The sequence below is a fragment of the Perissodus microlepis genome, chromosome 12 (assembly GCF_051167445.1).
Source record: "Perissodus microlepis isolate ML-2025 ecotype Zambia chromosome 12, ASM5116744v1, whole genome shotgun sequence".
NCBI lineage: Eukaryota > Metazoa > Chordata > Actinopteri > Cichliformes > Cichlidae > Perissodus > Perissodus microlepis.
The window spans coordinates 8,496,022-8,522,481 of record NC_140472.1 but is presented as its reverse complement, the minus strand read 5'-3'; the positions used below and the strand labels follow the sequence as shown (position 1 = coordinate 8,522,481).

Sequence of the window (26,460 nt, the reverse complement as noted above, 5' to 3'; positions counted from 1 at the left end):
ACCATGAAAGGCAGGCAACAACTCTGTGGCCAAATATTTCCTGTCAGTTGCCATTAAAAGAACCTCTTCCTGTTTAATAAATTAGACTTGAGTATAATCAGATTCGGTGTTTGGATCATGCATATTCTGATTTCAGTATTTCTTTTGGCAACAGGTAAGCGTACACATCATCATTACAGAGAACTTGAAATCATATCTTAGAGCTTAAATATTTGTTTTTGTAGATTATTATAGTGCCTGTCTGAGCCACTAACGGAAGTAGATTAAACTATGCATCAGTGCCATTCGGTATATCATGAAGGAAAATTATCTTCTATCATTTAGAGGTACACAATTTCTTTTGCATAATTACATTTAGTGATATTATTATTATTTAAAACTGTGAGAAAGAATAAACATAAACTATCAACTTGTACTTTATCTTGTAATATGTTTATGTGGGCTTTTAGAGTATTGTTATTGTATTACTTAGTACTGGCTATTACTAATATATCTTAGTACATGAGTATTAACAGGTCAGTATGAAACAGTATGGCTTAACAAAAAAAAAAAAACCCATTCCTATTCAAATGAATATCTACAAGTACTGGAATGAAACTGAGTGAAAAACAACCAACATCAAGAGGAAAACTTTAGTAGACCCCCAGAAAGCATTTAAAAATTATTTCCACACCTAAACAATGTCACTGTGCAGGTACCTGTGAGGCATTGTTTCAGCAGAAGCTGACATGTCCTTATGAAGTGAAGTACAAGAGCCTTCTGAGGGTTTGGTGTCAGCAGAACTCTGCCGAGTGCTGCACCGGCCTCACCTTCAGTCACAGTGAACGCTTGGTGGATGGAGGGAAACTGAAGGTGACCCAGGATGTGAGCTCCTTCACTGTGGAAGTGTTGGAGCCAAACCACAAACAAGGAGTGTACTGGTGTGGTTTGCTGAGCAGGAATGGCACCATCATCAAGCTGGCTGAAGGCTACATCCACAACTGTAAGCATAAGATGATATTTCAATGTTATGTGCATGTTAAGCTTTCATAATTTTAAAAATTACAAAAGGTGATCTTCTAATATGAGTATTTATGAGAGTCATAGTTTTCTATGATTGTAAGCCCAGTTAAGATTTGGGACTGTTGCTCAGCACTTTGTGTTAACTAGGATTTATGGGATTAGTTCCTGATTTTGCACACCACAAATTTTGGTTGGTTAGATTAGCATAAATTAATAATAGGCCAGGTGGTAAACATAAATAGCCATATATTAATCTCTGGAGATGGTGGAGACCAAAGTGGAGTTAGTAACATAGTGTTTGTGTTGCAGTGTGTCAGCTGGATGTGCAAACAGATATTAAAACACTGACAAGTCAGTAGTTTCCCTGTTCTAGTGCCAAAAAGGTGGATAAGCAAGTAAATGTCATTATAGTGCTCATGGGCTTCACAACATGTATGCAAACCACATGCTTTTTCTGAAACCCCCTGCAGCTACTGCTTCATATATCTGGAGTTTAATTCGCTGGATTCTGCTCCCACTGCTGCCCATAGTGACCACATTTACCCGCATGTACCTGAAAAGTAAGATATTTTTATACCTCACCACAACAGACACACAGTTATTGCACTGAAGCTAAAGTTAGAAAAATTGTGCTGTGTGACACAACTACATGAAGTATAAAACTTAGAAAACATCTATCTATCCATCCATCCTGTTCTCATTCCTTTCAGATTATAATTAAATTTTATTTATTCAGCACCAAATCACAACAACAGTGGCTTCAATGTGCTTTATATTGTAAGATAGACCCTACAATAATACATACAGAGAAAAACCCAACAATCACATGACCCCCTAGAGCAAGCACTTTGGCGACTGCAGGAAGGAAAAAAGTCGCCTTTAACAGGAAGAAACCTCCAGCAGAATCGGGCTCAGGGAGGGGCGGGCATCTGCCTTGACCAGTTGGGAAGAGGGAAGGAAGACAGGAGCACAACAACAACAACACAGCAATTTATTGGATTTTGAGAGTTAAAAGATTTATACATGTTAACTCTTAGTGGAGCTTAGAGCTGTTGATATATTAAAAACAAAGAAAACAAAAAGAACAGTTTTACAATATTATCATTCATGTATACACCATATTTTTAAGAATCACTTTAATTTTGGCACCTCTACAGATTATGTGGGATGAGAGCTTTTAAAAGATGCAAATGTGTCTTAAATGCCTAAACGGGGCTGGGATAGGCTCCAGCACCCCCGCGACCCTGAAAAGGATAAGCGGAAGCGAATGGATGGATGGGGTGGATGTAAGTCAGAAGGAAGGTTGGTGGTTCTCTGGCTGTTACAGTCTGCATGCCAAAGCATCCTTGGGCAAGACACTAAACCACAAGTTACTTTCCAGTGTATGAATGTTAATGAAAGTACTCAGTTATAGAAAAAAAGTGCTGATGTGAATGGGTTAATGAAGCATGTTAATATAAAGTGCTCAAGTAGAGAAACGCCATGTAAGAACCAGCAGTTACACTGATAATGTTCAGCACAAACATCTGTTTCTGGTGGTGGTCTTCTTATGTTTGGTTGATGTCATTAAAATGCTGTCTGAAGCAGGTAGGACCCAAAATGCAGCACTCCCAGGTGGAACTAAATTCAGAAACACAGCTTTATTGCTGGAATTACAGTAGACATTAATCTGGAGAATGGAGACAGCCAGCACAACGTGGAATGGAGGAGAACGCAGGGAATATATACACAAGGGCTGTGTCCCAATTAAGAGACCGCACGCTTGGAGTACGTGCAGTATGCATACTACGTACGGTGCGTACTATAAGTACGGGAAGTGCGGAAGTGAGAGGCTTGTGAAATGGTACGGTCTAGCCTTCGTCGTGCTGCTCAGGTTGCCTCGCAACCATGATACTAACCGCGAGAAACTGTCACGGTTCTGGGTCCGTTGGACCCAGTATTTTGAGTTTATTATATTTTGGTTTTATTCTGCTTCATGGATTGTTTTCTTATTCTCTTGTAGTGATGATGATTATTATTAGTTTCTTGTTTCTGTTTGTTGCTTAAGGATTTGTGGTTTCATGTATTGTTTGAGTTCCATGTTATTTTGTCTCTCAGTGTCGAGTCTGCGTTCTTGTTTAGTAATTCATGTTTCCTGTTTTATTGTGAAAGTCTTTGTCTTATGTTAGTGTGTGCAGCTTTGTTCCCCGTGTCTCGTTAGCCCTGATCTCTCCCAGCGGTGTCTCCCTCCTGTTGCCGATTCCCCCGTTACTACCCTGTGTATATAAGCCCTGTGTTTTCCCATGCTCGGTGTCGCGTCGTACCATCAGATTATGCTTGTGTGGTTTTTGGTCTCAGTGTTCAGTCTTCACTTCATGTTTTGTTTTCATGCCAGCAATAAAGCTGAGGTTTTGAGTTGCATTCCGTTTTCCGAGTCCTGCATTTGGATCCTCATCTCCGCCTGCCCGCACACAGAGCCCTAACAGAAACGTTTCATACAGCATTGTTTGACAGAAATGAAGGAGAAAAAATGTTTTTTGGTCATTAATTTTTTTTCATGACATCACTTTGATCAGTTGAGTATCTGAGGCTGAGACCACAGGACTGTAAAACCTGATTGTTGGGCTTCATTTCTGTACTAAACAGTCATTTCAAGATTAGTTAGTAAATAACAATTAGCTAATGTTGTGCATGAGACTAAAATCATCTCACTGTGGTAATGTAAATGTAATATGGCCAATATTATATTTATTGTCAGATTATTATGATATATATATATTACAGGATATATTACAGCAGTGAGCTTGAACTCTGTGTCAAAGATTCAAGTTGCAGTTATTTATGTCCTATCACCTTAAATCTTCACTCAAAGACAAGTATCTCTGACAGTGTATATATAGATGTATTATATATAAGAGACAAATATTGTTCGTTTAATATGTTGGCATTATTACATTTGGCGCAATGCTTACATATATGTGTAAAAAGAAAATGTACGAGCTGTGAAAACTGTTTCTGATAGAATGAAGAGTAGACTGATATATTTAATATTCCTTTATTGGGTGAGAAAATCATACCATGTCATAACTGCTTTAAGTCATACAGAATAGATATCAGAGCCTTAAACAGGCTGACTTCTGCTAAATGGGTCAAACTGGGCAGAAAGTATACAAACACATAACATCCTTATAGAATATGATGTAACACTATGGATCAACTTACCTCAGAATATATAAAGCATATAAACAATAACAGCAATATGATGCAACAAACACAGCAGTACTACTAATCCAAAATACTCAAAGCTTCATAGAACTGAAACAAACATTTATTTTTAGGTCCATTCTGCTGCTGATACATACTTTAGGTTTCTGAACATTAAACTTGTTGCTGCCTTTCATAGTGTTTAACTTGAAGGCCCTGAGTACTTTCTCCCACACTGAAAACACTGGAATGATAAAATTATTTGAATATTACCTAATAAGACTGATTCAGGACAGACAATTAGTTATTCTAAACTTTTCTAGCAATCCTTCATAAACAGGGAGCAGTCTGTCTATTCTCTCCATCTGTCAGCTGCTGCTGGCTCTTCCTCCTCCTCTTCCTCACACACTGCTGACTTTGTCCTGGTGGATCATCAGGAGTGCAAAGCCTCACAGCTGATGTGCAGCAGTGGGTCCCTCAGTCTGTCCTCACTCTGGACACTTGCAGTTGTCACACATGGAAATCAAATCTGTGACAAGCTGCAGGATTCAAACACAAGTGTAACTTATAAATACATGTTCATACTTTTATTACACAATCAGAGAGAAAGAAAAGGGGAGAGAGTGCAGGACTGCACTTCGAATTGAGACAGCCGTCGTCGCGTCGCGGTGACGTAATAGGTCTCAAAATGCGTACTCCATGCATGCGGTCTCTGAATTGGGACACAGCCAAGGAGGATAACCAGGGAGACGGGCCACAGGCGGGAACACAGCTGTCACTAATCTGAGTGATGAGACAGGGGAAGCAAAACTGAAAATAATACACATGAAACAGAAGACTATCAAAATAAAACAGGAAATAACAAAGTTGACAGAGCAACAGGAGAATAAACACACAAAGACAGGACTGACTAGGGAGGAAAGAAAGGGAACACAAAAGATGATAACTAAACATTGCCTAACCTAATAAGGAACACAGAGTGTAAATAAAGGGAAACTAAGATAACCAAACAAGAAACCAAAAATAGAGATAATGAAACTCAGAGGCACAGGAAAAAAGAAAAGAAGAAGACTATGGAGGTCCAACCCAAATCTCATCTTAACCTAGGATGAACCAAAAAAAACCCCTATAGAACAGGGCAACAGAATTATAATACAAAGATATGGAAAAAGAAATGAGAACAAACCCCAAGACCTCCCAAATTCAAAACTTGGGGTCAACGACCTAGAGACCATGACAGCTGAAAATGAAATTAAGAATATCATGTTTGATGAAAATTAGTCAGATGAAATCTTTGTTTGCACATTCTGGATTCAGGTTCTTCACCATCAGCTGTAGAGACAGGCCTTCATTTATTCATTTATGTTCTTCACTTCTAATGAGTCCTTCAGATGATAAATGATGGTAAGGGAAGATATTTGTGCTGCATTACTATATGAGATGAACCATTTTGCAATGTAAGAATTTTAGCGCTTGTTATAATATTTCATGAATAATAAACAATGGTCACTGCATCGTGCTGTAGCATGTAACCACGGTGGGTTCACTAAACTCTCCGACTTTTCTTTCATAGCAACAAAAAAACACCTTTTTAAGGTAAACTTAAACTTTCCATATCTTGAAACATTTCAACAGCATGAAGAGTTACAGGTGTTACATCTTTTTCTGGTCTTCCCTCAGAAAGCAGATGGACTTTATGACGACGTGGGCAGAGCTGTGACTGAGCAGGAGTATGAAAATGCAGAATCTCTGCTGTGAAATGCTGGCACGAGGAGCGTTAGCAGAGTCTTTACATGTAATGGAATAATTTAATTATTCAATCTGAAATTCTAATCAATTACTGAGAAAAAACAACAGTTAAATTACAATTACCAATGAAAATGTTCAATTCAAATCATTTTTTAAAATAGAGCAACAATTCACAGCAGGAGTGGCTTCACAGTTCTGTATATTGTTTGCCAATGACCCTACATATGGTTTTCACAAAATGTCCAACTGTAAGCTGGCTAATGTGAAGCATAAAGTTTCTTTGCACTGTTTTGAAGCCACCAGGGGTTGATACTTGTGGTTGTTAAAAGACATTCTTTGGAGGTCTGTGGGGAAATGGTCCTCGGATTTATATACTGTTGGCACTTTTCTGATTAGTCTGTAGACTCAGCCATTCATTTCGAGTCATGCTGAATAAAACTTCATTTTTCTCCCAAATTACAGATTCTGATTCATGTTGATGGTAATATATTTTGAAAACTATTTTATATATGAAGATAGAAGTTTGCAGTCATTATATATGCTCAAATCTTGGACCATGAAGTTTTTTTTAAATGGAAAATGGAGGTAGTTAAGCAAGAAATGTTCTAAAAATATGCTGTTTTGAGACAGAATGACGATCCAAAGTCCAAAGAGTGTCAGCGACCTCTTCTTTAATATTTTTGTAAGTTTTCTCATACATTTTCACTTTAACTTTGGAGAACATTCACAGATTGTTTACAAAAGATTTCAGCATGCATGTTACTCATTGGTTAGTGAAGCAGTATGTTATAAAAACCTGAGCTGAGCTTTTTCACCATCACCTTGGATTTTGAAAGTGGATATAGCGAATGAGGAATGGATATGATAATACTATCAAAGACATTACATATTTATTGCCTGTCAACTTGTACTCTAATAATAACCATAATTTACAAACTGAAATTTTATGTTTTATTCAAAATGACCTGAAACTGATGACTGAACCCATAATGTCATCAGGAATGTTTTTCTGATGACGCATAGCATAACAGACTTCCATAATATCAATAGCCACTTTGCATTAATAATGTACACTTTAGTCCCAGAAGTGTCGTCTAACCTATACTTGTAACAACAGCCAGCTTCACACATTACATAATAACTTTGCTAAAAACCTATGTAGGGTATCTACCTTATAATGTGAAGCAGCATAGTGAGAACACAGTTGCTGTACTATAATGTCATGTTAAAGTACATAACCGTCCCAGTCATGGTGCTTGTTTCCCCTCATTGTTAGACCGAATGTTCAATTCAATTCCATTTTATTTATATAGTTCCAAATCACAACAGCAATTGCTTCAAGGGGCTTCAATATGTTCATATGACGAGACACACATCTTTTTTATGAAGAAATAAGTTTGCATTTATTGGACAAACCAAACATAAGCAAACTCACACATAGTGTAAAGATGGACCATGTCATGGGGTGACAAATGAAGGGTTTCATTCCAAAATGCTGTACAACCATTAGGAGGAAAAAAAAAACAAAAAAAAAACCCCCACAGTATTTTAAAGAGCACATCAGTCATTCAGAAATCTTATTACTTTAGTCACAACAACCCCCTAATGAAGCTTTGCTGTATTTATTTCATGGAGATGACATTATTCCCACATGCTGTACATTTCATTTTGGAACAAAGCTCTTCAAATATATCTTTTTATTTTTACACTTTTTACATTCTTTTCTTGCTGTACATTTTAAGTCTCATGCTTTGCTTGAAACTGTGCTGTCAGCATTTATCCTCAATCACATGACGAGAGACAACAAAAAGAAGAGCATACAGTATTCAGGATCAATGCTGCATAGTTTCAACTTTGGAATAACACAATTACCTTTTTGTAAACTGTGTGTATATGTGATGGAAAACCATATTAAAGCTGTCAAAAGAATACATGCGATGTATCTTGGAAGCTTCACTTCTTTGAAAAATTTCAGTATTGGGAGATGATGCATGTCATCACGAGTCCAGAGCAGCTGAAATAAAGAAATAATGTGTGAAAGGTGGAGCAGTTCATACCATCGCAGAGTTTCTTAAGAAGCTCTGGCAGTAAACCACTGCATGATGGATAACATGATGGACAAATATCAACAGATGTAACTCGAAAAAAACAACAACTAAAACAAGCAAACAAACAAAAAAACCTGCATGAGTTTTTAGGAAAGTCTGGGCACAAAACATGCAAAGAAAACAACAAAATGGAAGCAATAAATAAAGAAAAAGTCCTGGGAATGTTAACAAAACTCCACTGAGAGTGACACCAAAGCAAACGACTGAGTCACTGCAATCTTTTAAACAGAATTTAAAGATGATACAGATCCACCTATAACAAAAGGCTAGGACAACATTCTTAACCTGACCGAGCTAGCCAACAGTTTACAGTAAGAACACTTGAAATGGTTCACGAGGACAGCTGCACATCATTCCCTTGTAGTAAACCTCCGTTAAGGCAATCGGAAAACAGGAAGAGAATTTAGCACTGGAATCACACACAGCTTGCTTTTATGTGAAAAAAAACCCCCAAAACACTGTGAGGGTCATGGACGCCTCAAAGCAGATTCGTATGTAATTCAAATGTATTGAGATTTAACTTTGCGGAAACTTTGCGTTCCTGTTTGGTGGTGATGTCTTGATAACATCAGTCACTTGCAGATACTTTTCTGGATGTTTCCAGTTAGTGGGACGTTTCAAATCAGTATGCAGAAGTGGCAGTGAGGCTTCAGACTGCTTTAAATGCTCCATTTCAGACATTTTTTCTACTCTTTGTCCGATATCATGTCCAAAAAAATAGCCACAGCCCTGGCCCTGCTTGACCTTCTGTCCGTATGAGATCAGTAAGGAGAAGATGTACACTGTGTACAAGATTTACAAGTCTAAAGAGCCAGTCAACAGTTGAAATGAGAAACACTTTAGCCAATCATGTTGTTGCACTGACGCATGCACACAGTAGAGGTTCGTAACAGCTTCATTTGCTATGCTGTAGGCGTGAGTAGTAGCAGAGTCGCGGCTCTCTCCCCAGTCTCAAAGCGGTTTTTAAATAAGCCCCCAGATCCGATTCAAGATGGCTGCTGAATTGAGAGATTTGCTTATTGAAGGCCTTTGTTAACAGCTCCTTCTAAAAGACATACAGCTAAGAACACAGATTAGAAGGTGTCCTGCTTTCAAAATAACCATCAACTTACTCCTGCTGTTCAGGGAGAAGGAGCTAAAGCTGCTGTTAAAGGAAGCTCCAGAAAACAGTCGCTGCTGTTCTTACTCTCACAGAAGAAAAATCTGGAAGCAAGACGGCACCAGAAACCTACCAAACAGATCCCACTGAGATGATCTTGCTTAATAATAATAATTTAATAATAACACAAGCACAAAGAGCCTAATGTTGAGTTAAACACAGAAGGCCATGAGAAAGAAAAATATCCAGTTTCAGATTCAGCCAACTTTGCAAGGATGATGAACTTTAGGAGTGTGAAAAAACAGGAAGGCCTTCTTAAATCATCTAAATTCTCCTCCAGTGTTCATATTTAGACACAAGACTAAAATTACCAATAACCATTAAGCTCAAGAAACAAAGAGAAAGAACACAATGGATTCTTTAAGAAGTCACTTCTCACTCTGAGCATGCTCTCAGTTATTACACCAACCACACCAACATTCAGACTAAATGGTTAAGCTTTATTTACAGCAGCTGGTTCGTGGAGTGGATGATGTCAAATAAAACCTTATTCCAACATATTTAAATGCATCAGAGTACAAAGAGCTGAGCTGCGGCCACCTTGATCATCGTATTTCTGTTACCACTCACTACAGTACATGTGGGTGTCCCAGCCTGTTCTTAGTGGTTGGAACGGAAGTGACAGCACAGGCGCAGATGGGAAAAACAAACGTAATATACAGGTCAAACATAGCAGAGTCCTGGCTTATTTTACCTGGGTGCTGTTAGCCTTGTATGCAGTGTATGGCTTGGATATGCTGCTTTATGCACATACAAACCGCCAACAACCCTGTGCCCTGGCACTCTTCTGCAGGAGCTCTTATAGCTCTTCATAATCGCCATCATCTCTTTTGATTGATGCTGCCCCACCGCCCAGAAAGTCCTCCAGCTCGTCCACTTCGGTTTTCTTGGTCCTGGATTTTTTTTTCTTTTTCTCCTTCTCATCGGGCACTGCAGCTTCATCCTTTTCCTTTTTCTTGTGTTTGTGTTTCTTCTTGCTCTTTTCATCCTCCTGTAAGTGACGGCACACAGTTTACTGTAGGACTCGCCAGCAGAACCTCAGAGGCTGTTCACGACATAAAAAGCGGAACTTTTCTATTTCTGTTCTGTTCACGTTCATAGCAAAACAACAGAATCCTTTTAATAAAGGAAAAAAAAAAACCCTGCGGTTTGCAGACTTGCAGTTAAAGACTTAAATCAAGTTTGAAGTCTGAAGCGTCTGACCCCTCACTGGTGAGTGTGTTAGATAAGAATGTCCACTCATTATGTCTTTGAATTTTCATTCAAATCTTTACAAATAATCATTTAACATTTTACATACACCTTTGTAGCAGCAATGTCTCCACACTATCCTCTTGCTCACCGACCGTCACCACAGCTCAGTACCAGGCATTCAATTTCTAATAGATATTATACACTCGATGGTCAATGAGAAATTATTTCTCTTCTTTAGACACAAAGTCCTTACAGTATGTAATATCAACAAAAAGTTTACCTCTTTGCTCTTCTTCTTCTTTTTCTTCTTTTCCTTGGAGGAGTGCTTGCTTTCTTTCTCTGAAAGAGGAGCACATGCATACAGCACTCTCACAAGTGGTGAACATCTGTTGGAGTCATTTTAAATACGTTTTATGTTAAAGTTCAGTTTCTTAACAAAACCAGCAGAACAGACCATTTCAAAAAAGGACAATTGCTTTAACCACTTAATAACATGAAACAATTACATCCTTGCTTCTAAATTCAGATAAAATTGACGTTACTGTAATCAGCCCTAAAAATCTTAGAATACGGTGTCTAGACCAATACTCTGGATGGCATTACCCTGGTCTCAGTTAACACTGTGAGTAATGGAGTTGTTTTTGACCAAGATATTTCCTTCAATATACATATTAAATAAATACGTGAGGCTGCTATCTTACTTTGTAAAATTAAAAAACCTGCTATCTCAGAGTGACTCTGAAAAACTAGTTCATGCATTTATTACTTCTAGGCTGGATTATTGTAATTATTCATTATCAGGATGTCCTAAAAACTCCCTGAAAATCCTTTGGTTGATCCAAAATGCTGAAGCAAGAGTACTGACAGGAACTAGAAAGAGAGCATATTTCTCCCATACTGGCTTCTTTTGATTGGCTCCCTTAAATCCAGAATGAAATTTAAAATCCTTCTCATCACGTACGTCTCGCATAATTAGGCCACCCCATCAGAGCACTTTGCTCTCAGACAGCTGGGTTAGTTGTTGTTCCTAGAGTATTTAAAAGTAGAATTGGGAGGCAGAGCCCTCGGTTTTCAGGCCCCTCTTCTATGAAACCAGCTTCCAGTTTGGATTTGAGAGACAGACACTATCTCTACTTTTAAGATTAGACTTAAAACTTTCCTTTTTTCTAAAGCATGTAGTCCGTGTTGGATCAGGTGACCCTGAATCCTCCCTTAGTTATACTGCAATAGGTGCAGGCTGCTGGGGGATTCCCATGATGCATTAAGTATTTCTTCTTCAGTTACCTTTCTCCCTCAGTATGTGCTTACACACCTCTCTGCATTTAACAATTAGTTAATATTAAACTCTGGGTCTCTTCCATAGTGCATCTTTTGTCTGTTGGGGTTTTCTCTCTGTTATTGTGGGGTCTTTACATAACAATATCAAGCACCTTGAAGTCACTGTGCAATATCAATTGAATCTAAAGGGTTCTGTTGACCTAATCTGCCTGCTCATCAGCTAATCAAATGTGGAGTTACATCGACAAGTATTTAAGGACTTGCCTTCCTGATCCTCGCTGCTTTCCTTGGCTGCAGGAGGCTCTTCTTGGATCCCGAGACCAAACAGGTCAGTGTCGTCCTTGGGTTTGAAGGTGATCACAGTGGGTTTTAGGGGTTCTGGCACCTTGGCTAACTGCATGTCATCATCAGAGAGGTCAGACAGAAGCTCATCCCTGACTGGAAATGTATCCTGCATTCAAAAGGGATGCAAATGTATATTCATTAAAGAAGCAGAACAGTAAGGTTTTAATTGACTTTTCATCTATTTAATTTCTGTTGCAGATTTTGCTTTCCAGATCTGTGACCTGAACTGGCCTCATAGTGGAAGTATCTTTGTTTACCTTTGCAATTTTAGGTGTGTCTGATGCTTCAGAGTCAAAGTCAGGGTCATCCATCACAAACGAGAGCATTTGCTGAGCCACAGGAGCCTCAGGGTCTGTGTCAGAGTCCTCCACTTTGGGCGTGCTTCCCTTCTTCTTGCCTTGGTGTCGGGCTGGCTGCTCTGCTGCGGGAGTTAAAGTGAGGGAGATGGGTGGTGTGGTTTGGCCCTGGGGATCCGGAGCTTTAGATGTCACCTTTGGTTTTGTGATCATAGGCCTGATTCAAGGAACATTTAAAAAATCAAAAAAAAAAAACATATCAGATCACAATGGGGGACGGGGGCGCGGATAGGCTGCATATCTACACTGATATGTACTGGGTCATGCGTTAGGAATGCCACATCGTTTACACATCAACCTACAGTGACTCCTCAAAACTCAAAGTGAAGAAGTGATGCAGCAGGGTAATCCATTTTGTCAAAATTTCATTGCAAAAATGGTACTCAGTAGTTTGTATGGCTGTATGTTTGTATGTGCTTGTATGTATGTGTGACAACGTCGGGGCATGCTCCTAATGAGACGACAGCTGATGTCTCAGGACCCACTGCACCAGTGTAGGGTCTGACAGTGGGCCCGGGAATTTCAACGTGATACCTAGCGTCACTCAGGGTGCTGCTGCCTAGCCCTATAGCGGTCTGTGTGTCCCTCCATTGATATGTCCCCCTCTGACACTACCAAACCAGTCAAGTTTAACGATGTTACAGACAGAATAACGTTCTCCATGGCTTCTTCAGACTGTTTCACATCTGTCACATGTGCTCAGGGTGAACCTGCTCTTGTCTCTGAAAAGCACAGGGTGCTAGTGGTGCCAATTCTGGTATTCTATGGCAAATGCCAATCGAGCTACATGGCGTTGGGCAGTGAACACAGGACCCTACTAAAGGATGTTGAGCCCTCAGGCCACCCTCATGAAGTCTGTTTCTGATGATTTGTTCAGAGACACTGACATCAGTGGCCTGCTGGAGGTCATTTTGTAGCTCTGGCAGAGCTCACCCTGTTCCTTCTGGGACAAAAGAGCAAATACTAGACCTGCCGATGGGTGAAGGACCTTTTGTGACTCTGTCCAGCTCTCACAGAGTAACTGCCTGTCTCCTGTATTCTCCGCCATGTTCCTGAAACTATGCTGGGAGGCACAGCAAACCTTATTGCAAGTGTGCGTATTGATGTGCCATTCCGGAGGAGTTGGACTACCAGTGCAACCTATGCGGGGTCCTGATATAACCTCATGCTACCAGTAGTGACACTGGCCCTAATCAAATGCATACAACTAGAGAAAAACAGTCAGAAAAGATCAGGAGGCAGAAAATGCCAGTGGCCTCCACCTGTAAAACTATTCCTGCTTTGTTGTCGCATTGTTGCCCTTCTAGGTCACCTCTTGTTAAGTGAACTGATTAACAACCTCCTGTGCTACTTAACTGACAAGATCAATATCCCAGAGGTTTCACTGACTTAATGCTAAACTCAGATTAAAAAGTGTTTCTTTAATTTTTTGAGCAGTATAATCACTTGTGTCACTAATGAAATTTCTTGACTTACGCTTTGAGCTCAGGTTTACTTTCCAGGTCTTGATCCTGTGAGATTACAAGCGCTGTTGGTATTCCCTCCTCCTCGTCACTGCTCAGAGTGATATCTTTAATGGGGGGGAGGGCCTTAGAGTTGGAAAGGCTTGGCTCAGTATCATCAGGGTCAAGCTCATCCTGGAAACTGGACACCATGGGGTTTCCTCTATCCTCACCATCACTGGGTTGAAGCAAGAACACGAAAAGTTGGTTCAAAGAGGCTTGAAGAGGTGACCAAAAGCAGACACTTAGTGACTAACAATGTAGTAAAACATTTAAAAAATTAATTCAACCTCTTCTAAATGTCGAATAAAGAAGGTAAAATGTAAAACATTGACAAAGAGTATTTTCTAGAAGTAGAAACAGGCCAAGTCAGAAGTATTTGTGAAAATTTTCACCTGTCACTGTCCACAGTGGGAGCTGCTGCAGGTTGGGGCACCTTGGTCTTGGAGGGCAGGCTGTCCTCCAAGAAACTCTTGTCCAGTCTCTCATCTGGCACAAAATCATCCACACTCTGCACCTTAGCAGGACACACTGGTACAGGAGGCTCCTCTGAGGAAAACATTGAGACAATTTTTGACTGAGAGCAAAATGACTCAGAATAAAAATCTACGCTTTAAAGTTCAAAAGCTCCAAAGCAGAACCACTGTGTGTTTGCTTTTAGCTAATTATACAGAAACTGCAGGGAAAGACTGAAATCACATGACATTCCAACACCAGCCAGTCTTTTGATCCTTTTAAATGCTCCGCATTTCTCAACTCCCCAGTCTCAAACCTTGTGACTACTTACTATGGACCTGGCAGTTTCAGTTACGGTCAACAAATGTATTCTAAAGCTGGTCTGGATACTCTCAGTGCCCGGAGGACAAAGAAAACTCAAAGTGAACTCTTTATTCAGTAACTGATATAACAACCTCCATTGAATGTGTTCATTAGCTCACTACATTCTAGTTTATCAAGATTTGACGGATGTGACTGAACAGCTTCCTTAACCCTTAGATGACTCTTTAAAATCCTCACTCTTCTCGTCTTTGTTTGACTCTTTCTAAAGACAAAACAGTGGAGCTTCTCAAAAAGTGCTGTAAAAGTATTATATAGTAATATTTGTTCCACTTTAAATGACTCAGTCTTTTCAAACTACTTCGGTCTGAACTTTTAATATCCAATATTAATAATATTTAATGGATTTTAATGATTTGAAGGCCAGTATGTTTATATAGCTCCACTGATTTTTATAAAAAAAAAAACAAAAACAAAACCCCAAAGAAGAACAGCAATAATTTCTATGAAATACATTTCAAGGAATATTTGATTATTTTCAATAGGCCCTAAAATGAGACTCTGATTGGCAGCAACATTGTTTTTCATTGTCACAGATGGCTGGTGTAGAGACTACATGGAGCACTCTGCTGTGTGAGTGCTGTGTAGGACTGACCTGGTGCTGAGGCAGAAGCCTCGGTGGCTGGGGATGAGCCAAACCAGCGGGAGATGAAGCTGCGTTTCTGTGGGCCCGACGCTCCTGCAGCTGGTGGCTGAAGGTGTTCGGGTGACTGGGCCAATGATTTTACCTCAGCAGCAGGTGAAGCTGCCCCGCCAGCTGCTGCTGTGGGAGGCGGAGGAGAGGTTGTGGACACAGATGGTGACTGTGGGAGTGGCTGGGAAGGGATTGGTGGCTGTGGAGTGCTGGGACTGGAGCTGCCGGTGGAGGCCCCACTGGGAGGGACAATGGGGGACTGAGAGCCTGATGAGGGACTCTGACCGTTGGCTGGACCAGGGGAACCATAGCCCTTACTGCGAGACTCCAAGTTCTCCAGGAAACTGCAGATATCACAACAGGACTTTTAAGAGACTTTGAATAACATCTGAGGCCATCAATACAGTTTAGAAACTAGAGTAAGGAAAGACTCAGTAGAAGGAAATGTACACAGATGTGTAGTTCATTTTACCAATCTGTTAAATTCAACTGCTAGAAGATGGAGGTAGTAGTGTGCACCCAGCTCACTAGGGTAAGCCCAACAGTGGACATGAGAGCAACTAATGCATAAAAAGTGAGGACACATAATATTTTACATAGAGTGGGGGAGAATTTTGGGAAATAAAGCTTTTGATCTAGTCCCTCTAGTGGCTCAGTAACAGCAGTGCACAGGGTGTCAGAGAGAATAAAGATGAGCATACATCTCATAGTTCTGATCTTCAGTCTCCTGCTGGACACAGAGCTCCTCCAGTGTCGCATCCATGTCCAACTGGTTGGTCTCCAGCTGCCTCAGGAGGGTCTCCCTCTGCACACAAACACATGGCATGATTACCTGGGCACGTGCTGAGATGAAATAGGTGTGCTTTGTCTTCCATTACAATAAATAAATCATAAAAAATTATAGCGTTTGAAAACCTGATATTATAAATAAAAATAAATAAAATATTCAGCACATAAAACAAAACAAAACAATAACCTGTAGCTGAAGGAACGGGATGTTGAAAAACTTGTGCAGATATTTCAAGCCAAAGCCATTCTTCATAGAGGACTCGGCATAGTGGATGTAAGATGATCCCATAGGTCTGTAAAAGGAAAGCATTAGTAGTAAACTCAAGTTTCTGAACATATACCCTATATTTACATGCCTCATTGATGTCCAAGTGTTATTTAATTAAAAAAAAAACAAAAAATAAAAAAAAACAAAACGGAAAGAGGTGTAGCTGCATTTACCACCTCAAGGGCACAAAAACATCAGACACATCATCAGCTTGTTAAGTTGTTAAACTGACAGTGGATAACACCTTCCCTTTGACACTAGACAGCTTTCAGTGTTAAAATATTCATTTGTATTAGACTGGTTAGTTACCAACCAGCCAAATAAATATAAGTGACGTCCCCCAGGGTAGCTGTGGCTACAACCGTAGCTTGCCTCCACCAGTGTTTGTGAATGCGAGAGTGAATGAATAGTGGCATTGTAAAGCGCTTTGGGTGCCTTGAAAAGCGCTATATAAATTCAATCCATCATCATCATCATCACTTTTGAACACTATTATGCGAGTTATCTTCTATCCACGGTCTACTGTTCAGCGTAGTTTCTACCGCTGTTTTCACCGCAGAGTCTATATAAAAATTGTAGGTAACAATCTTCAAGTCCCTCATTGGTTAGTGATATTCTGTTTTGACGCTACAAGTTTAGCGTTTTTGCTGTGACCATCTCAGCTTTTTGAAACTAATGCCACATTGATGTGCTCAATGGATAACAAACTGTAAATGAAAACATTTTGTATTATGAGCACATACAGTTTTATCCTCCCTTTTGACTTTGGGGAACCATCATTTACAAAACAATCATATTGTATTTATTAAGAATAAAATCTAGGAAGGAAAGTTTACTGAAGTCAAAGATCAAGGGAGCTGAAAATTGTTTTTCCAGAGACTTTTATAGAATCAGACATCTTTTCTGTTAGAGAGAATTCAGGTTTAAGGCACTTCCACACTGGCAGGTAGCAGGAGTTTCGGTTTAAAATCCCCAGGAAGTACCATGTTTTCACAGATTATTTTACTTGCAGCATGTTTTGTGCAAATATGTTTTATATGTGCAAGATGCTAAGCTGTACCTTACGTCTCTGATTGGAGTGGTGGCACTCATAGGGATCATTTTGTGGGGAGTCGGATGACCCACAAAATTACCATTTTTACACAACTGTGCATTGCGCCTGAAGCAGACAGCCCACTAGAGAAAGTTGATGGCCACTGTTGTGATACCTGTTATCTACTACTGGGGTTTTAAGTTTTGCAGAGCCAGTCCATCTGGTGAGGTGTAAGCTCAAATTAGGGTAAGAAAACAAAATTAACAAAAAAAAAAAAAAAAAAAAAGCTTCTTCCTGTTTTGGTTGTGTCACTGAGCCCTCAGTTCCCTGGATGTCTGGTTTGTGACTGCAGACACAGACACAGTGAAAGAACACTAATCTAGTTGCTGATTATGTAAATATTTCTTAAAGTTAAAACCAAAAATTAAAGTCCTTAGAGAATTATATTGTTCCCAGTTCTGTTTTCTTCCAACACTTCCTGTTTATTCCTGGTACTGTTTCCTGTATTTTTGCTATCTGTGACTGAACACAGTGACATATGGTGCAGTATTCTGAGTCCCTATAGGCAGGTCCTGCAACTTGGCACCATCCTGGTAATGTGCTCATGCAGTTGTTGTGGAAAAACAAGACAGTCCCTGTATAAATACAGAGGTACACGGACAAACGTTGGTGAACTTTTGGCTTAGGTTTGGGTTTGATGACATTATGGCTTTATTAACAGCTCAGAGTGCAGACACAAAAAAGGTCTGTGTAGCTTATCCCAGAGTATTGAGCAAATGCGATGCTCATTGAAATGTTCAAATTTGAAAACATTTTCCACAGCTACATCAGGTAAGAAGATTTACTTTTTACCGAGAAAACAACTTTTATTATTATCACACTTTTTATTTCAACTGTATACATTCAATTATTATCTATATCTACCTGTTCAATCCAGCAATTAGGTCCCTTATATCATCAGGGAGGATGACACGATGCTCGCCCATGTCCCTGTAGTTTCCCAACACACACACCGGCACATGGGTGGGTACTTTGGGCAGCTCCCTCAGGATGTAATTAAAAGTCCTGCAATTGATAGGGTCACAACATTTATCTGGGAGTATCAATATTCACTGGAAACTGACTATTCTTCAAATATCGCTTCCCCAACTCCGCTTACAAATGACGGTACACAGTTTTCTAAAATACTTGTGTTTTCCTGTTTTTATGACTGGTAACCCTGAAGTTCAGTATTTGGCTTCAAAATGTAGAGAATTAAGCAGGGACTCAAAACAGTAAAGTATAAATGTTTTAAAACATAGACACATTTTTTGATTTTTGTGTAATTTAATGACATTCTGAAGAGTCAGAAAATAATGACCTACCCACAGAGGTGTCTGTGAAAATTATACACCTGCAAGGGCATATTTTCTATTCAATTTAATTTTATTTATACAGTGGCAAATCACAACAACAGTTGCCTCAAGGCGCTTAATAGTGTAAGGTACACCCTGCAATAATACATAAAGAGAAAAACCCATCAATCAAATGACCCCCTATGAGCAAGCACTTTGGCGACAGTGGGAAGGAAAAACTCCCTCTTAACAGGAAGAAACCTCCGGCAGAACCAGACTCAGGGAGGGGCGGCCATCTGCTGCAACCGGTTGGGGAGTCACACCATGATAGGAACACTAATATGGATCCTAGACAGCTAGCTAGTCTTGCCCAACCAAGACTGGCTTTACAGTCAGAAAGTTAGTCTGAGCCTAAGCCTCTTCCAGAGGACCCTTTGTCCCCAACCGCCACCTTCACCTAAAACAGTTTACTTATTTCCTTTACATCGGAATTTGAATTATATTTGAAATGTGAGTAAATCCCCTTGTTAAAGATCATTAAATGCATGATGAAAAACAGTATTTAATAATGGAGATTAGACTACAGCATTAACCAAAGTAAACGTGATTATAATTTTTGATACACTTAAGCATACCTATCATTTACTGTGCTTAGTCACTGTAGCACCTAGAACAACACTGAGGCTCACTCATGTGTTTTTAATTGTGGCTGAATAACAAAAGAGCTCTACAGCACAGAGACATAAGATACACCAGATCCTACTTTACGTGAAACCCCACTGAAAAACCTACAGTTATATCATTTGCCATGCTAATATATACATAAAAAAATATTCTCCTTTGGGATGCCCAAAATAGCAATAGTGGAATGTATTTTAAGGATTGTGCATCTAGAGCTGAACACAATCCAGCAGTGGAAGCTTCATAGCCACAGACAGACACAATGAAACTTTATCTGCTCATGCATATTAAAGAAATAGACTTGCCTGATGAGACAACAACACACACAAAGCTCTCTTACCACTGCTTGGTGATATCAAACATCATGATCACTCCATTGCAGTTCTTGTACACATCCAGGAATTCTGCATCCAGGGCCACCTCATCTGACTATAACACAAACAAATTAATATTTAAGGACAATTGGAGGAAAATATTCTGCTGAGATCATATGCTTCTTTTCCTTTTTCCCCCCTTTACAATTTCCTCCTTATAAGACATCTTTCTCTGATTAAAATCTGCAACCCACATACTAGAAGTGAGCCTTTCTTCCAAAACACATGACAGCCATGTGATAGTCACCTCTTGGGGCTCATTCTCCAGTTTCAAATTGTCACCGCGCCTTTTTCCTTTGCCTGAAAGAACAATTGGTCACAAATGGTAAGATCAGACACGCTGACACACAGTGAAATCCTGATCTACAGTTTGGTTTTTGCTTTAAGTTAGTATAAAGGTATAGAGCAAGCAGAGCAGCAGCACAACTGCTTTTCTAACAGAAAAGCATCTCGCAGCCTACTTTGACCACACAGTGCCCTTTAAATACACGCTGCAGATGCTCACGCTCCAACTGGTTGCAGCAGTAGCAAAAAACAAAAAACAAATAAACAAAACAATAAAAAGGAAAGGAAAGAAAACCCTCAAACAAAACAGCCAAACTCTGAGACATAGCTAGGCAGCAACCCTGAGCCATACTCTGACAATATTGACATTCAGATAAGAGTGGGGATAGGCAGGGCAAACCCACAGCACACAAGAGTTTAGTATCTACATACTGTAGCAGCGCTCACCTACACCTTCAGGAAGAGGATATTTTTGGCCTGAGATGAGTGTAAGAGAGGTGCCCAAAAAAAAAAGACAACATCAACACTGAGGACAGATCAGACAAGCAACAAGCATCTCTATTGGATGTGTTGATATAATGCAAGAGGTCAGCCTCAGAGGAAATTTGACTGGCATGTGTGTCAACACTCACCTTTGTCCACCACGTCCCACACCTCTACCTTCACCACATCATCAGTAGCTGAGGCAAGCACAGAGGACACATTCATTATTCATGTTCTGAGACCACAGAGAGAAGAGTTCAAATCTATTGACTGTTAAATGACTAATGTGGATCTACTCGCGCTAAGTAGTGTAGTGTTTTCTCACTAGTATGGAAGCACTGACACAAATACAGGACGCCTCCTCTAACAATCAGTTAGCTCAAACTACAGCTAAACTTTTTCTTTTTACCTTGATATGGTGCCACTGGAATAAATTATGAGGCACAAACAGCAGATGTCAAACCAAAACAGAAACATAACTAAAGCAGTGGTGACAAGCAGGGCTGGGTGACATGAACCAAAAGAATCCTCTCAGTATTTAAAAGCTCCTTTTGGCTGATTCACTAATATGTATATGTATGTATGTATATATATTTAACAAAAACAACATGTGATGTGTCACAGCCACTTTTATTAAAGCAGACATCTAATTTTATTGGTCCTAATTAAAGGTAGTTGGGCTGTCAGTCAGGACAGGAAGTGAATTGCAAAGGAAGTGAATTGCAGTTAGTTCCATATTAATTCAGTTTTGTGTAGTTCAGTGTGCTTGAAGAGGGTGGAAGTAATGTAAATTTCATCATCAGACAGTAAGCACGAGGCTCTGTGCAGATGTTCACGTGCACACCAGTTTTTTTGTGAACATGCAGACTCATTTACAGAACTGTACTATAGAGTAGCAACTATCCAACCTTCAAGCAGACTTCGACCAAACTAGGAAAAAAGTCTGTGTGTACTAGGGCTGCCACGATTAGTCGACTAGTCACGATTACGTCGACGATTTTGATAGTCGACGACTAATTTAATAGTCGACGCATCGTTTGAAGCTTTGTAAGATCACAAAAGACGCAGGAATAAGTAGTAGGATTTAAGAGTGTAATAACGGACTGAAACAGAAGATGGCAGCACTGCATGTACAAGGATGCCAGCTGCCGTTAAACCCCGAAGAAGAAGAAGTAGCTCTGTCCCAGAATTCATAGCGCAGCCCAGCTCAGTTTCCAACAATGGCGGCAGCTAGTTAGTTTTAATGTTACTCTTATTATTCTTTCTGGGTCACAAAATAAACGTTTAACATATTTTCAGGCGAGAATGTAGCTGTGTAAACCTCAAATATCTGCTCAGTTTATCAAGACACCACATATTTTCAAAAGCGCTCCGACGTTTTCAGAGACGTCTGTTACCCACTAGCTCGATAGCTAGCCGGGGCAAGGCTCACTAGAGTCGTGAGAACACCGGACTCCCGGCTTCAAACCCACCTCCGTCTTTCGCTACTCAGGTTAAACATATATAAGTCACTTAGATAACTTAAATATTTTATTGTTTGGCTTTTTTTAGTATTTTATTTGTTCCTGAGTAAATCGGTTTGGCTGAGATCAAAGTTATAGTTTTTACACAGCTGAATAAACGTCAGGCAGACAGCTGATTATCAGAAGTGTGAGATGCTCCAGAATTTACTCCGGTGTCCCGTTATATGTTAGATAGCAAGGAGCAGACGGCTGAGTTTATTAAACTTCACCTAAACAATCTGCAAATTTCATTAAAATTTAATAAACTATCATCTTGTCTTTATTTTTAGTTAGCACCTTAAACACTTAAAGCTGTAAGCTAATGATAGTTATACAAGAGCAGATGCTGCTGGTGCAATAAGCTGTAGTTTTACGTCCAATGGATGATGATCTGATTAGTCGACTAATCGCAAAATTAATCGGTGACTAGTCGACTATCAAAATAATCGTTTGTGGCAGCCCTAGTGTGTACATGAACAACACAGTCTACTTCAGTGGCAGAATAAGGGTATAAGTTGGTAACGCAACATTGGACTACATTGATATAAATTAAATGGCTAATTCTAAAACACTGTAATGATATATATTTTTTTAAATGTATATATCACCCAGCCCTGGTGAGATGATCACATGTGGTCACAGCTATCTTGGCTTACTTTTGTAATTCCAATGGATGCTTGTAGCTTGGATCTCCTGAGTGGGTATATACTCCTCCACAAACTTCTTGCCCTGCAGTCGATGCCATAAAGTACTCTTTCCAGTGTTCCTGTCTCCCCGAATCACTATTTTCACTGGAGCAGGAGACATGATGGAGATGCCATAAAACTGAACAAACTAAGACAGAGCATGTATTTAGCTGGCTGGATTACTTACTGTTATACTGGACCCCTTTGGCAAAGCGTCTCTGCAAGCTCTGGTTCATGGACTGCAGACCAGCAGGAATGTTCTTCTCCTTGAGCTGGCCAGGCTCAGAGCCCACCAGCTTCTTCAGCGCTGAGAACATCTTGACTGAGCTTCACCAGCTTCACTCTGCAGTAGAGAGGAACTCTGGCTGATGACTCCTTAATGACAACACAAGTAAAAGTGTAGCAGCGTATCTTCACGGGCAAGGAAGTTAAGGATCTATGCTGAGATGCAAATATGATGCCAAATCACTTCGTACCAACTTCAGTGGTTTACTGAATTTAGCGGTGCCTCTTTTAAAGTTGACCAGATGTTTTTCTTTGCCTGTCACAAGTAGAATTTACTACCATGTTGTTTTGAGCATCATCTAAGGGGAAAAAAACAAAGAAAAACACAGAGACAGAGGTTGGGGATTAAAGACTCTTGTGTAGATGAAATTCTTCTGTTAACATGTAGGTGTGATGAAAAGGACAGGCTTGATATTTTTTGCAAAAAATGAAAATTATATCAAACTATGCTCAAGTGTTAGAACATGAGAAAAACCACAAATCCACTAGTTCCAGCTCCTTGTGCGAGTTTGTCACTCTTATGTGGAAATAAAATAAATGTATGCAAATTGTAAGTTATTCAACAAAAAAAATTAAGATATGCTTTATTTATTCAAAAAGTTGGAAAAACTGCTGTGTCACAGCTGGAAACTAATTCTCAGTAAAATAAACACAATATAACAAGAAAACAACAACAGCACAGCTAGTATGAACGGCATTAGACCACGACAGTCAAAAGACAGTTTATGTGGAAGTGCATTAAAGGTACAGTATGGAAAATCTCACTTACATGACATCAGCAGATTGTATTCAACTAAAATATGTTTTCTTACCTGCCCCAATTAAAATTTGTCCTACATGGGCCACTGTAGCTGGGACAGATATGTTTTAGTCAGCCGAGAAAGTAAAAGGAGACCGACACAAGTCTATGAGTAAGTAAGCTGCTTAGCCAGAATTAGTGAAACTTTCTTTGAAGTGGATCTAACAGTGTTGGCCTTGAACACTTATCGAACAACCTCTCATACGATGTGAGAATGTAATCAAACTTTTTATCAGAAGAAAGAGTAATTTTCCGTCATTCAAGCCTGGGATAAAGTTGGCTTATAACCAGCTTTGTGTTAGAGAAATTAAAAGAGCTAAATGCAACCTATATAAATAAAATGTACTTAAAAGACATAATTAAACACTAATAAATGGATATTTGTGGATGCAATACTCTTTTTTTCTGCTAAATAACCTCAACAAATGACTGACTGACTGACTACTTTTAATGCTGCTTTCCAGAGCAAGAAGTCTGGAGTTTGACTCCTCCATCTGTTGTGGGGGTTCTCTCCAGGTACTCCGTCTTCCTTCCACAGTCCAAACGCATGCAGTTAGATGAGTAAGGTTCACTGGCAATGCTAAATTGCCCATAGTTGTCAATGTGAGTGCAAATGATTGTCTGTCTCAATATGTTAGCCCTGCGACAGACTGGCAACCTGTCCCAGGCGTACCCTGCCTCTCACCCTATGGTAACGGGGATAGGCTCCAGCATCCTTGCAACCCTGATAAGGATAACTGGAAGAGAATGGATGAATGATGTTATCTGTTAACTATCATTATCTACATTTATACTGCCCAATAAATTAAAATTTTAAAAACAAACAAACAGGAGGAAAAACCTTTTACCACGTTTTGACAACTTCACTGTTGCGCACACGCTTGGAACACCACAAACACAACAATCGGATGATCCAAGCAGAGTTAGCTAGAGAGTTAACGAGATAAAAGTAGTTCTAAAACAACTGTCCGTCCATAGAAACTTCTAAATATAGTTTTAGATTGCACTTTCACTTTGATCCATCCCTCTCCTGCCAGTTTCAAAACGCCAGGAAGACAATCACAAAGATACTCATCTGGGGTGATGTCATAGTAGCTTAGTTTATTAAAGCACAGCTTCAATTACAGCTGAAGATGACAGGGTAGAAAGCATAAGGATTGTGCACTTGACTAAATATTCATTACTGTCAATCATTCCTGCCACAGAGACAGGACTGGTCAGAACTTAACAGTAAATCACAATCTATACTTTACCCCACATTAGAAGGTTAAGCTCACTCACTCTCCCTCTCTTTCTCACACAGTCCAAATTTTACTGTTAAATCATTTGATAAACGGCTGGCTTTGACGGGTCGGGGGAGGTAACCTCGACTATGTTACCAAAATGGCAAGAGACGGGACTGTTTCACACAAGTGTAATGGGAGCACATGAGAGGCACAAGCTGAAGCAAGACATAATGACGACGTTGTCAGATGATTCTTCGCAGTAGGTTTAATGACAATGAATTAGAAACTGTCTCTAAAACAATATTTGACCAGCTGAAAAACAGAAAGCTTCAGAACACGTCTCCGTGTCCTGATGGGAGCTGTCACAGTGTCCCTACAAGAAATACATTATTCGCTATCAAGATCAGCTTTGTCTTCAGTTGACATTATTAGTACAAGCTCCGTGTCTGTTTGTATTACAAAGTTATTAAAAAAAGTATTAACTAGCTCAAATCCAAAGAGCCGAGCAATTATCTACCAATGGCTGCGAATTAATTCTGTTTTCAGGTTGAATTTCCCTTTCACCGTTATCCTGCTAGCATTAGCTGACTGTGCTGCTCGCTCAGCTAGAACAGTGAGCTTTGCTTAATATATCAAGCAATGTGTTTAAGCATTCTTAAATCAGAAAATTCGAAAGAGTATGTAAAGGTCAATTCGGATTTCAAAAAGAGATGAGGCAGCCCGTCTTGTTACCTAACGTTACACCAGCTAAAGGGTAACGTTATCCTTTGGCTTCTCTTTAGCTAGCAATCCAGGCAATATTAGCTTAGCTTTGCCACTTCTGCGCTCAGTGACACTACACGGCAGCACGTCAGGATGAGTTTTTCAGGTTAACGTCAGCTGCAAATACTCACGGGTATATATTAAGATAGGAGCGTGCAGTCCCAGCATCTTTTCCTCAAAACATCTGTCAGACCTCCATCCCGACAGAGATATAGCAGCGACATTCCTTTGCAAAGAAAACAGCTACCGCCGACCAATCATCAAGTAGCACGCAAAACTTGTGAATATCCGGTTTCAAAATAAAGCTCAAGCTTAGCGATACCGAAACATTATTTAAGCTTATGCTCCAAGTAGCTTACTCATGGATATTCTTACTTAAATTTCAATAGGTCTGAGTAGGTTTCCAACAATACAGAAGAAGTTGTGCCTCGAATTTTTTTTCTGCATATTTATTTGTTTGTGTTTGCAGATTGCCACATATTGTGAAACCAATACAATCTGGATTGTATTGGGCTGCCTCATCTCTGAATGTGAAATCTCCTGCTTACTGACTGACAACTTGTGACTCATAAATTATTATCCAGTGAGCACAGGGATGATTCTCGT

The 26,460-nt window shown here is 39.7% G+C and overlaps 2 protein-coding genes across 6 annotated transcripts; one reads left to right on the top strand and one right to left on the bottom strand.

Annotated features, from left to right (window-relative positions):
• Positions 1 to 61: 61 nt before the first annotated feature.
• Positions 62 to 7,872, top strand: LOC146375761 (uncharacterized). Of its 2 annotated transcripts, XM_084945298.1 has the most exons (5): positions 62 to 154; positions 695 to 982; positions 1,473 to 1,562; positions 5,759 to 5,781; positions 5,866 to 7,872. In XM_084945298.1, exons 1-5 carry the CDS (start codon positions 118 to 120, stop codon positions 5,941 to 5,943), a joined length of 516 nt encoding a protein of 171 aa, XP_084801424.1. In that variant the 5' UTR covers positions 62 to 117; the 3' UTR covers positions 5,944 to 7,872. The 2 variants fall into 2 exon arrangements, with proteins under 2 accessions (XP_084801424.1, XP_084801425.1); XM_084945299.1 differs by lacking the exon at positions 1,473 to 1,562.
• Positions 6,589 to 26,131, bottom strand: rabl6b (RAB, member RAS oncogene family-like 6b). Of its 4 annotated transcripts, none has more exons than XM_084945292.1 (18): positions 25,986 to 26,131; positions 23,259 to 23,366; positions 22,970 to 23,157; positions 22,753 to 22,887; positions 20,744 to 20,791; positions 20,559 to 20,588; positions 20,074 to 20,126; positions 19,793 to 19,881; positions 18,362 to 18,502; positions 16,324 to 16,429; positions 16,049 to 16,152; positions 15,309 to 15,691; positions 14,272 to 14,425; positions 13,851 to 14,054; positions 12,276 to 12,531; positions 11,938 to 12,124; positions 10,676 to 10,734; positions 6,589 to 10,192 (listed from the first exon to the last, which is right to left on the bottom strand). In XM_084945292.1, exons 3-18 carry the CDS (start codon positions 23,097 to 23,099, stop codon positions 10,001 to 10,003), a joined length of 2,271 nt encoding a protein of 756 aa, XP_084801418.1. In that variant the 5' UTR covers positions 23,100 to 23,157; positions 23,259 to 23,366; positions 25,986 to 26,131; the 3' UTR covers positions 6,589 to 10,000. The 4 variants fall into 4 exon arrangements, with proteins under 4 accessions (XP_084801418.1, XP_084801419.1, XP_084801421.1 ...); XM_084945293.1 differs by having other exon boundaries at positions 22,970 to 23,125; XM_084945295.1 differs by lacking the exon at positions 20,559 to 20,588.
• Positions 26,132 to 26,460: the final 329 nt, after the last annotated feature.

Excerpts from the sequence above, each read along its gene's own strand:
- LOC146375761 (XM_084945298.1), top strand. The coding sequence starts at position 118 with ATGCATATTCTGATTTCAGTATTTCTTTTGGCAACAG. Across the intron at positions 155-694 it reads AGTATTTCTTTTGGCAACAG|GTACCTGTGAGGCATTGTTT; the intron begins GTAAGCGTACAC and ends GTCACTGTGCAG. Across the intron at positions 1,563-5,758 it reads TACCCGCATGTACCTGAAAA|CAACAAAAAAACACCTTTTT; the intron begins GTAAGATATTTT and ends TTTCTTTCATAG.
- rabl6b (XM_084945292.1), bottom strand. The coding sequence starts at position 23,099 with ATGTTCTCAGCGCTGAAGAAGCTGGTGGGCTCTGAGCCTGGCCAGCTC. Across the intron at positions 20,589-20,743 it reads GTGGGACGTGGTGGACAAAG|GCCAAAAATATCCTCTTCCT; the intron begins GTGAGTGTTGAC and ends CACTCATCTCAG. Across the intron at positions 14,055-14,271 it reads CCCACTGTGGACAGTGACAG|TGATGGTGAGGATAGAGGAA; the intron begins GTGAAAATTTTC and ends GCTTCAACCCAG.